Source organism: Camelina sativa, chromosome 17, assembly GCF_030686135.1.
Source record: "Camelina sativa cultivar CO46 ecotype springtype chromosome 17, ASM3068613v1".
Taxonomy (NCBI): domain Eukaryota; kingdom Viridiplantae; phylum Streptophyta; class Magnoliopsida; order Brassicales; family Brassicaceae; genus Camelina; species Camelina sativa.
Window position 1 is genome coordinate 8,455,493 of NC_141896.1, and position 11,675 is coordinate 8,467,167.

The window sequence follows — 11,675 nt, forward strand, 5'->3', positions numbered from 1 at the left end:
TTCTATCTTACCGATTTTTTTGGCTTCAGAGCCTTTGAACATATGTGACTTAAACTATTGATTCTCCTTTGATATCGATAAGAAAGATGTTTATAGCCAACATGCCAATAGGAGTTACGTTTCTACCTTAAACGGACAACCATCATGATCCTGCACAAGTTGTTTCAATCATGTACATGTAAGTACCAGAGTAAGATTCTTATAACTCTCTAACCATGAAATACTTGTTGTACATATTGATTTTATAGAGTGCCAAACTCACTACTCATCATCCACAAGAATACAAGATAAAAAGAAAAATTAAATATCTTCCACTTTCACAAACTTTGCAACAAAAAAAAGTCCGAACTAACTCTTGCCAATACATATCCTACTTATGCAATCCTTCCCGTAAGATTCCTCTGTTGTTCATAAGCTCTCCATGGTTTTTTCAATACAGGAATCATTATTTTCCAAAATCTAGGCCAACAACAAGTCTACACAGTTTTCTTGTTCTTCAGTTGATAAAGAGAATTCAGAAAAGCAAAGGAATACAGTTTATCTAGAACAAAAAAGGATCCGTAGCCAACCTTAAAAACATTCCTACTCGTTCTTGCAGATTGATCTTTCACATTTGAGCCGATGGATTCCCTTTGCTACTTTCTCGTTTGTAAGCCAAAGTATTATATAACGGACAGGGGCTTGCTCATTTCAGATGGTCTACAAGTAATTAGGACAAGTAACAATCAGACAAAAGTCATCATAAGTGATAGGCTAACCAATTGAAGGAAATTAAAAACCTTATCATTAGAGGATATAGGGACCAACCTCTTTACAACTCTTCAGGTTTATCAATATGCAGATGAAACAGCAAGTATCAGAGAGTAACAAGACACACAGTCCAGAGGGAAGGAGGAGAGCCGAGCCGAGAACAGAACTTTCCCAATCTAGTACCATCTCTCATCCCTCCACGAAACCAAAAACTGTTATCTTTTTAATGAAGGGTTTTCGACCTGCCAAGCAAGTGCACCTGTCATGGCAAAGGTCAGACCTCCTTAGTCTCTCTTGTACATCTGTTTCTGGTCAGTTTGAAAGATCAAACATAAACCTCTGCAAGCTGTGTTAAATCTAATCCTTTCTTTGTCAACGAGGGTTGATTAGAATCAACGAGAGTTGATAATCAGATCATCGAGAGAGATGATATATATGATCCGATCAATGAGAGTTGATGGAAAGATCATCGAGAGATGATATGATCAGATCAACGAGAGTTGATTGAAGCATTATCAAGAGATGATAAAAAGACCAACGAGAGACGTTGATTGGAGGATCATCAAGAGATGATTGAAAGACCAACGAGAGACGTTGATTGGAAGACCAACGAGAGCTGATCATAAGACCAACGAGAGCTGATCATAAGACTAACGAGACTTGATTGAAAGACCAACGAGAGCTGATAAAAAGACCAACGAGAGACGTTGATTGGAAGATCATCGAGAGACGATTGAAAGACCAACGAGAGCTGATCATAAGACCAACGAGAGACGTTGATTGGAAGATCACCGAGAGTTGATCATAAGACCATCGAGAGATGTTCATAAGACCAACGAGAGACATTGATTGAAATACCAACGAGAGACGTTGATTAGAAGATCATCGAGAGTTGATTATAAGACCAACGAGAGCTGATCATAACCAACGAGAGTTGATCATAAGACCATCGAGAGATGATCATAAGACCAACGAGAGATGATCATAAGACCAACAAGAGTTGATCATAAGACCATCGAGAGTTGATCATAAGACCAACGAGAGCTGATCATAAGACCAACGAGAGCTGATCATAAGACCAACGAGAGAGTTGACCGGAAGATCATCGAGAGATGATAAAGAGACCATCGAGAGAGTTGACTGGAAGATCATTGAGAGATGATAAAAAGACCATCGAGAGATGTTGATTGGAAGACCAACGAGAGACGTTGATTGGAAGATCATCGAGAGATGATAAAGAGACCAACGATAGTTGATCATTAGACCATCGAGAGATGATCATAACCAATGAGAGTTGATTGGAAGATCATCGAGAGATGATAAAGAGACCAACGAGAGTTGATCATAAGACCATCGAGAGATGATAAAGAGACCAACGAGAGTTGATCGTAAGACCATCGAGAGATGATCATAAGACCATCGAGAGATGATCATAAGACCAACGAGAGTTGATCATAAGACCATCGAGAGATGATCATAAGACCAACGAGAGCTGATCATAACCAACGAGAGACGTTGATTGGAAGATCATCAAGAGATGATAAAGAGACTAACGAGAGTTGATCATAAGACCATCGAGAGATGATAAAAAGACCAACGAGAGTTGATCATAAGACCATCGAGAGTTGATCATAAGACCATCGAGAGATGATAAAAAGACCAACGAGAGTTGATCATAAGACCAACGAGAGCTGATCATAACCAACGAGAGTTGATCATAAGACCATCGAGAGTTGATCATAAGACCATCGAGAGATGATAAAAAGACCAACGAGAGTTGATCATAAGACCATCGAGAGTTGATCATATGTGTTTTTGTCCATACGCCTCTATATGAATACGTAATACCTACAAGACAGAATACAAAACAGAATGAGTCAGAAGACTGTCATCCAAATCTAACCAGAAGATTGAGAAACAGTAGGCATAGACAAGAATGTACCTCGATGGACAGGCCTGAAAACTCAATAATCCATCCCGAATAAGCACTAAGGATCAGCGATACTCCCGGATCATCAGAACAAGACAAGCCAAACCTTAAAAAGAAGAGCATCGGTTAGATAAAAAGATTTAAAAGGATAGTCATATTAAGAAAAGCAACAAAACTTACATGAAGATAACAGAGACATCTACAAGATAGATCCTTCCTTCTTTCATTGGAAGATATACACAGAGCGTTGATTAGATATATCCACGACGGTTGATGAATGATGATTGGATCAACGAGCCTTGGTTATATATATCAACAAGGGTTGTTGGTTAGGATCAACGAGGGTCGTTGATAAGTATCAATGAGGGTCGATGATAAGCATCGATGAGCGTTGATGATTGGATCAACGGGAACTGATCAGGATATGTTTGTCCCATGCAAATCTCTACAAGAATACCAAAACAAAACAGAGTTAGAAACTTAAGACTTCATACGGACGAAACACAAACCAGAAACCGGATTCTACATGATAATATGTAAGCAAAATATCCGAATGATATATATATATATATATATGCGTAGATAACAACTTACCTCGATGTTGGATCGATCAATCGCAAATCGACGCAAAAGATCAACAACTAGGGTTAACCATTAGAGATCAACGAGAATTGATGAACAGATGTTAATAAATCGAGCAAAACCCTAAATAGATGATAAAAAGACTAGAAATCTAATCAGAGAAGGGAATAAGAATCATCGTTATGCAAACCAAAAAAAAAAAAAGGATACAGAAGCTATGAACATTCATCGATCACATTTTTTCATATAATATATATAGAGGAGAGGGAGAGCAAAAACCAAAACCGAGCCGGAATAGGATTTCGAATAGATCCTACGGTTGTTAATTGTTTTAGTATAACGCAATCGACGGTGCAGATCATGAATCACAAATATAAAAGATGGTTTTATAAATAAAGGCGGTTAACTGTAGTATGTTCTAGATGGTTAATCTATATACACTAAAAAACATTTTGGGCTTTTTTCATTCATCTTCAATTCTTCACAACTCACCGACGATTGGGCCGGGCCGGAGTAGACGCTGACTTAACAAAGCGAAAAAGAGACAACTTGGCGATATCAGAAACGGCACCGTAGCGAACAGGGCGGATTCACTGATGAGAAACTCATACGCCGCCTCCAAAAGCAGCTTCTCGCCAGAACCGAGACATCACCGGAGCGACCGTACATATCCCACATCTGCCTCACCACTTTCTCTCTCTCTTCAATTTCCTGTCAAAAATTTCATATAAAATTCTCAAAAATTCAAAAAACGAAGAACCAAATTTGAATTAACAATTTCAATCAACTAAATTCTTCAGATGTAGTAGGTAACGAATTTAGTTGATTCACCAGATGTTTTCAGCAACAATATCAATCAACTAAATTCTGAAGGAAGGTCACCAGAGACAGTGGCAAGTAAAACAGAGAAGTATGATCCTACGTGTCCTATATGCACAGAGACACATGTTACTAAATTACAAGAGATGTAAAAACCGTGTGGGTAGATAGATAGTTTATGTCCGCAGTAAATGTGAAGATCTTGTGTTCCAGAAACTAGGAAAGCCAGAAGGAAAAGTTCTGAATGATGGATCCTAGTTCAAGTACCAAAGGGCTCCACGTTTAAGTCTTCTATGAAAAGGCAGCACCAAGTGGAGCAAACCCTTAGCCTGGGATTCTACATCAAAGAAGATCTTTTGGTCCTGACATAGTAAGAAAGGATTAAGTCATTCTTCGTATACCTCTTTTTGTTTTATTCTGTTTTTCCATTGTTTCGTGGGGATTATGTTTACCAGTGAGACAATCAAACAAACAGAATGCAGAAGAAAAAACAGGATTGACTACATCTGTCTATACTAAGAGTCACTACTTCTCTACAGAAAACATGAGACAGATTCTCCACATCAGTTTTATTTTTTTCTTTGCTCAAAAAGGGATGTCCATCTTCTCGACTATGCTTTGCAATCCTGACTTGTACGAAGAATATAGCAGTTTCACTCCAAGTTTGTTCTTCATGTGTTGGTTACGGACTCGCTTTTCACCTCTCAATGAACTCTCCTCCCGAGACTCATAGACAAATGGAAATGGTTTTGTTTCAATAGTCCCTGGCCAACGTTTTTCAATCAACTCCAAGGCATATTCAAACACCTCTTCTCTTGGTGCTGGATCGTCATCGACAATATTGTAGATTTCCCTGCAATAATGGTTGGATCATCAACCTCTAAAGGAGGATAATATCTCATCTCAGAAACTGGACATGAAAAAGGGATTATACATAAACATATACCCTGATGATGGCTTTTCAGTGGCAGCTTGAAGAGCTTGGCATATATCTTCAACGTTGACTCTTGATGTGAATTTCCGGGACGCTCTTCTCTTTTGACCTTCAGATAAACGATCCCGCTTTAACAAGGTATCAATCGCACTGCAGCAAGTAACATTCATTTTGAAAAACAGTTTTCTTCTAAAGCCTTAGTAAGGCAAATAATAGGCACAAGCAGAAGCTGTAAACAACCTTCGACCAGGTCCATAGATACCCGCAAGTCGAAGGACTTGAGTCGAAACACCAAGATCACGACCCAAACGTAACCATCCTTCCTCTGCAGCTAACCTCAGTTTGGCTGACTGAGTTTTAGGATTTGGGGGATGACTGCAATGAACGACCTTTATAGTCACCATATTATGCTTATTATGAAACAGAAGAGATGAAATTTTGAAAGAAATAAACTTACTCTTCATCAACCCACGCACCACCACAATCTCCATACACACCTGCAAGCATCATCTTTTTACTCAACTAAAACCAAGGAAAAGACTGAACAGAAGAACAAGAGAATTGTAGATTCCTGTCTACTATGAAAGCAAAAGCATTGATATAACAAAGGAAAGGGAAATACTTGTTGATGAGAGATAACAAAGCCACTGAAGATTTCCACCTGAAAGCTTGTCTCTGACAAGTTCTACATTCCGCAACATCTTTTACAAGTGATGATCAAAAAGATAAGTTTTTGTTCATATCAAACATTAAGCTAAACAAAAAAAGCTGTTGAAGAATACAAACCGGATCACCAATGTCTGCTAATGGTGGAATCGAAACGAGCAGGTGAGTGTAATCTTTCACTGAATCTAGCAAGCTCATTCTGATAAAGAAGTAAACAAAAAAAAAAGAGTTCAAGACTCAGATTCAGAGATTACTACTACTGATTAAAAAAAAAAACACTTACTCAGTTGAATCTGCAGAGAAAAGATTAAGATCAATTCCTCTCTTTTCCCATTCTTTCTTCTTCGTATCACTCCTGCAACTCCCTGAAACCAACCTAAAAACCTCACCATTAACCCCTAAAATGTTCCAACAAGTATGGATTTGGTATCACCATGTCCATAATCATATGAACCTAGCCAAGATTACAATCCGCAATATCGTATTTATTATGAAATTGATTAGAAGGAGAGAAATTGATATCAGACCAGTCTGCTTCTTTCAGCTGCTGCGCGAAAAATCCTCCGACGAATCCCATCCCGAGAATGAACATACGGTTCCGAGACTCTGAATCTGGTTCACCGGATCGAGAATCTCCGATCGCTGACAATGGCCGGAATAAGGTAGCTCTCCTACGAATTGAAAAATCAAGTTGTCTAGGGTTTAATCGGAGATGAATAAGCTCCGGCGATAAACCTGGTAACTGAAAAACCGCCATTGAAATCGGAGCACTGAGATAGCTCTGAGGTCGTCTTTCGTAACTAAACTCAGTAGACTCGTAAAAACTACATGGCGTTTTTAGTAGCACAGTCCCAGTTAGTGTTATAAGTTATAACGAGCTTAACCGCCGTTTTGTTTATAAAAATTAGAACAGCATGCCGTTTCTGTTATCCAGTGTGAGAGATCTTTATGCAGAGGAATCTTGAAACATACCACCACAAATCAAGAATTTAAATCGAAACGATGGTCACACACTTGCAAGTATCCTTTATACCACCGTGAATCTTATACACACATATATCAAATTGTTTTGGCTTACGACGAGTGTACTATACACAAAAAGCAACCCTAGACATCTACTATTATATTCCACAGAGAAATGGGTGTATCATGCCTAAAACTATAAAAATGCAAAAAGCACATTTTTTCTTGTGCTTCAAGAATCATGTCCTTTGTGCCAAGAAACGATTATATCAAACAACAAAGTCATGTAAGTGATGGGAATTCGAGAATCTGCTTTCTTGCTGGTTGCTTCCGCCAATATAACGGTAATCATCGAGACCAAAACCTTGATAGTTCATCAGAGTGTCGTAATCCGCTGACCGGTTCATCTGTTGTTGTTGTTGTTGTTGTTGTGGCTCATCTTCATTGCCTGAAACACGATCCGGCTTGATTTCTGATGAGAAGGCAATGTTTGTTGTGTCTACAGATGAATAAGTGAGGTTGTTGTTGTTGTTCTCCTGCTGGTGCTGCTTTGACGAAGAGTCTTCTTGGTTAGTGCAGTTGGGTTCTTGAGATGATTTGGAGATTAGCAACTCAGATTCATCACCAAACTCTTCTTTATACATCTCTTCTATCATTGGTTTCCATAGACGAACTCTTGCGTTTATGAACCAGTTAGCAACCTAATTGCAGAGCAGAGAAACAAAAATAACTCAAGCAGAACACACAAAGACTACAACTTTGAGAAACAAAGAACAAAAAAAGCAGGGTGTTACCTGGTTTTTGGACAGTCCCGTCTGTTTCGCAAGCATGATTTTCTCAGATTCTTTGGGGTATCTACAAATAGAAACCAGAAGAAACCATGAAGTCTCTTAAATATTTATGTAATGGGAGGTTGAAAAGTTTGTGACTTGTGAGAGAAGAAACACATACGGATGAAGGAAATGTTCGAAGAGCCAAGCGCGAAGAACAGAGACAGAGTTTTCAGGAAGACCTCTCTGAGGTCTCCAAGCGGGTCGAACCATTCCAAGCTGTTGATGCAAAGCTCTTTGCTGTCTCAACCGTTGATCTAAATACCTCAGCCTTGGTATTCTCTCTCCTTGTTGATCATCCAACGACTCTCCTCCTTTCTCCCCAAGTTTGTCTCTAATAATCTGAATTTGTTCCTTTATCGCGTCACGAAGAGCGCGGAAATGGCGAGAGATTCTGTTGAGAGCGACTGATGTGTAAGGCTTAGCTGATCCAAGTCCTGCTACTATCTCAAATGATGAAGCTAATGCTTCCATTTGATGGTAATATTGGTTATATCTTTTATCTACCTGCAAAATCAGTAACACATACACAACAAGTAAAACATCATTATTTGTCATGTTCTAACAAACCTTAACTGAAACAGAACCGAGCTGAAGAACTAGTTTTAAAAGATGTAAGTTAGTTACCTCATCAACCATAGTCAAAAGCTTGTTCTTCTTGTTCTGAAGCTCCTCACGTTCAATTGTAGATAACTCGATTGGTTTCCCATTCGAATCACTCGATAATTCACCATTGCCTCCTCTGCCTATCTCCTTGGAACCATTGTTAAAGTCGTTAACTTTCATCTTCTTGTTCCCCATTTGGTTTAGTTCTTTCTTGACACTAACCACTTCATCAAGCAAACTCTGAGCAGGCTTAAGGTACCGAGAACGCAACACACCGCTCATAAACCCTCCTGATGTCTCGTTATACCGATAATTATTGTAGAAACCATTCCCACCATTACCAGCATAAACAGAGGAAGGATCAGATTGACCTAACAACAACATCTCTTTGCTCTTCACACTCAGCTCATCCACATTATAAGTTGACGTTTCCCTGACTGAAGAAAGTGAAGGATTTTGAGTAAAACCCAACTGGTACTGATGATATTGAAACGGAGGAACAGAGATCTGAGTGCCGAGACTTAAAGACAGTCCTTGACCATCATGAAAGCTTAAATCGCTGCTCGAAACGGCATCGTTTACAGTTACAACGTCTCCTGTGGTGGGTGGGATGAAAACCATCTCGTTACGAACATTGTCACCGCCGGTGACGGTGAATGAAGCGGCGGCAGAGGAAGAAGAAGCTTGTTGTTGTTGTTGTTGTTGTTGATGGTTGAGAAAGATTGGTTCTTGCTGGTAACAACCGACATTACTTGTGTAATAAACCGCCATTGTTCTGTTTCTTTAAAGTTTTATTACAGTGAAGTTGTGTTGTTAGTTCGATGAATTTGGTCGGGAAATGAGATCCTGCAAGAAAAAGAAAAAAAAATACAAGAGGAAGAGTCGTGTAAGGTGTGGAATTTTTAAAGTTTCTGATGGGAATCTTAAGAGAGGTTAAAACATCGTAATCATTCACACCAAACAAAATTTTTCATTTTTTTTTTTTTTTTTGTTATCAACAACAGTTTCGAAAGCAACCAAACAGAATCGTACCAAAAAAAAATCCGAGGATTAAAGTCAAATCGTGGATAAAAAGCAAATGTTTTTCGTGAAGAGCTGAAGAAACCCAGAAAAACCCAGTTAAGGAATTGTGTAATTGTATAGGAATACTCGATCTATGGAGGTGAATTGGGAGAAAAACCAAAAAAAAAACCCTAATTTGAAGATGGAAATAAAAATAAAAATGCAGAGTAAAAAAAGAAAGCTCAACGGAGTGACTCATAAAAGCAGAGAAGATTTCAATTATTACATAAAAGAAACTCTAAAGTGTTTTTTTGATGATTTCATCTCTCTGTAAGAGAATTTCCAAAAAGCATGGGATGGGATGAAAAAAGTAAACAAGAAACACAGTACAAGAAGAACAATCATAGAGAGAATCAAGAAGAATCAAGAACTTGGATTTATAAAGTTTAAAGAGAAAAAGAACTACCTGAGGGACTGAGGAGGGGAGAGAGAATCAAAGTTAAAAATGAAAAACCCTAGAGATTGTGTTTTTGTGGTGTGAAGTGTGGATGTGGCTGAATCAGGAAACACAAAAAGCATAAGAGTTTCGAACAGTTGAAGACAAAACAAGATTTGAGACCCAATCCCGAGAGAGATAGATAGAGAGACGATTAATAATAATTGCGAATTTTAAAGTAAACAATTTTTATTTTATTTTTTTCACTCCACAAGAACAAAACCAACCCATCTTATCATTGGGACATTAGACACCAACCCAATATTTTTAAACAAAATATAAAACATATTTTTTTATAGTATTAAGCAATATCAACGATAAAATAATGTTCCTACCGGAAATTTTTTGACAACCGCTACCTGTAATTTTTAATCTTTTCCCGGCAGAAGCTTCTGTTTCTGATGCTTAGAGTATAAATAAATTAATATGGATTTTTGTGTGCCAACCATTCATATAGAAACACGTGAGAGCTTATATGTCACCAATTTTTGTTTTTTTTCTCGATTAGCGATAATAGTTTCTTATGACGACTTTAACATATTAAAAAGAAATAACAATTCCACACACAAACAAAAAAAAACTAATGGATTTTATTGATCGGTTTATATAATACTACTCTAATGATGTTGTGTTGTCATTGACTTGCCTCATACTACTTTTCCGTATATTGTGTTCTTACATATACGAAAAATTTAGTACATTAGTTTATAAAAAGTTAACCGAATCTAAATATTAAAACGAAATAATCCATTATGCCTACACTACCAAGGTGTCGTGCAAAACTTTAACGACATCCTCATTTGTGTACGTAAGGCTCCAAAATATTGAAATTATTTACCTGCCAACTAGATTTGGATTCTTGATCTACAGCTTTTTAAAAAAAAAAAATATTTGTTCTTGGTTCTTTGATCTATTAAGCTTTTTGAATTTGAGCACTTAGTAGTTCAATATCTTGGAATGGAGGGTTTCTTTAAATGTTTGATATAACGGATATACAGTTATGCATGGTAGCGGAAATAAAACTCCATCAAATGAAAGAAAAAAGAAAAAAAAAACATAGAAAACGTCATTGTAGGTAGAGAAGCTTGATGAAAATAACAAAACTGCCCCTGAGAGAAGCTGGTTTAAGGATGAAGATAAAACAAAGGTGGGTGTGTGTCTGCTCAATTGCTTAATTGAAGGATTAAATGACTTAACAACCAGTTGGTGAGTCCCTCCCTCACTCTTCTGTTATACCCAATTTTTTCCTAATTTCCTTGTCTTTTTTATTCCTTTTGTTATACTTTATAAGCCTCTTAGTTATACAACATACATACACGTTTGTACTTTCATATAACGCAATGCATAATACGTAAAATATTAGTACATCTATACCTACATATTTTATTTTCCTCTTGACTAAATCCATTTTTAAAAAATAAGTATATACTATTATAGTAAAGAAAAAGAAACAAAATAACTATTATAGTAAAGAAAAAGAAACAAAATAAATAAAAAATTAATTTTCGTTTTGGTTTGTTGGAGATTGGATTTGTTGGAGCAGCCGACACAAATTCATTTGGGAAGTACCATTGTGTTGGAAAATAATGATTTATGATATGGTATAACATATGAGAGAGTCTTTGCAAGAGATGATTATATTGACTTTGTTTCCACGTGGATGTTGATTTATAATAATGATGATTAAAAACAATTTTAGGCAGTAGTTAGCTGGTGAGAGATGGATTTTATTAGGGGGTGATCATTAAATATGTAATTGTGTGTTTAAAAAATGTTACTATGAGTCTATGATTATAATTATGATGAAGATGAATCGAATCGATAATGGTAAACGAGGAAAAGGTGTGTGGGTAAGAAAATGTGAAGACATTTGGTTTAGGGGAAAAAGTTAAAAAGTAGTATAATTCATGCCAATTGTCAAATATATATTCATTATTACATGGATATCCAAAAAAAACTTTATAATAAATTGCCACAAGCCATGGCCGTGTAAGCAAAAAAGTTAAATGTATTTATTATTGCCACATATATTGTTGGACCATATATGACGACGGATCATCACCACTAAAATTCATGTTTGTAACATTTATATATTCC

The 11,675-nt window shown here is 37.0% G+C and overlaps 2 protein-coding genes and 1 long non-coding RNA gene across 7 annotated transcripts; all 3 read right to left on the minus strand.

The window, feature by feature from the left end:
- Nucleotides 1-162: 162 nt before the first annotated feature.
- Nucleotides 163-3,734, minus strand: LOC104756313 (uncharacterized). The gene is made up of 6 exons (XR_015587048.1): nt 3,275-3,734; nt 2,861-3,125; nt 2,693-2,786; nt 808-2,598; nt 587-699; nt 163-401 (listed from the first exon to the last, which is right to left on the minus strand). It is a non-coding gene; the product is annotated as an uncharacterized LOC104756313 (long non-coding RNA).
- A 736-nt stretch (nt 3,735-4,470) lies between these two features.
- Nucleotides 4,471-6,644, minus strand: LOC104756314 (uncharacterized). 2 transcript variants are annotated; one of them, XM_010478889.3, is made up of 8 exons: nt 6,209-6,644; nt 5,965-6,057; nt 5,802-5,880; nt 5,638-5,716; nt 5,473-5,512; nt 5,256-5,390; nt 5,028-5,165; nt 4,471-4,934 (listed from the first exon to the last, which is right to left on the minus strand). In XM_010478889.3, exons 1-8 carry the CDS (start codon nt 6,436-6,438, stop codon nt 4,667-4,669), a joined length of 1,062 nt encoding a protein of 353 aa, XP_010477191.1. In that variant the 5' UTR covers nt 6,439-6,644; the 3' UTR covers nt 4,471-4,666. The 2 variants fall into 2 exon arrangements, with proteins under 2 accessions (XP_010477191.1, XP_087351913.1); XM_087495787.1 differs by having other exon boundaries at nt 5,965-6,046; nt 6,209-6,523.
- Nucleotides 6,645-6,684: 40 nt separating this feature from the next.
- On the minus strand, nt 6,685-10,149 carry LOC104756315 (BEL1-like homeodomain protein 10). 4 transcript variants are annotated; one of them, XM_019239654.2, is made up of 6 exons: nt 9,938-10,149; nt 9,549-9,636; nt 8,102-8,926; nt 7,596-7,981; nt 7,439-7,499; nt 6,685-7,345 (listed from the first exon to the last, which is right to left on the minus strand). In XM_019239654.2, exons 3-6 carry the CDS (start codon nt 8,849-8,851, stop codon nt 6,914-6,916), a joined length of 1,629 nt encoding a protein of 542 aa, XP_019095199.1. In that variant the 5' UTR covers nt 8,852-8,926; nt 9,549-9,636; nt 9,938-10,149; the 3' UTR covers nt 6,685-6,913. The 4 variants fall into 4 exon arrangements, with proteins under 4 accessions (XP_019095199.1, XP_019095198.1, XP_019095200.1 ...); XM_019239653.2 differs by having other exon boundaries at nt 9,914-10,093; XM_019239655.2 differs by lacking the exon at nt 9,549-9,636 and having other exon boundaries at nt 9,914-10,021.
- Nucleotides 10,150-11,675: the final 1,526 nt, after the last annotated feature.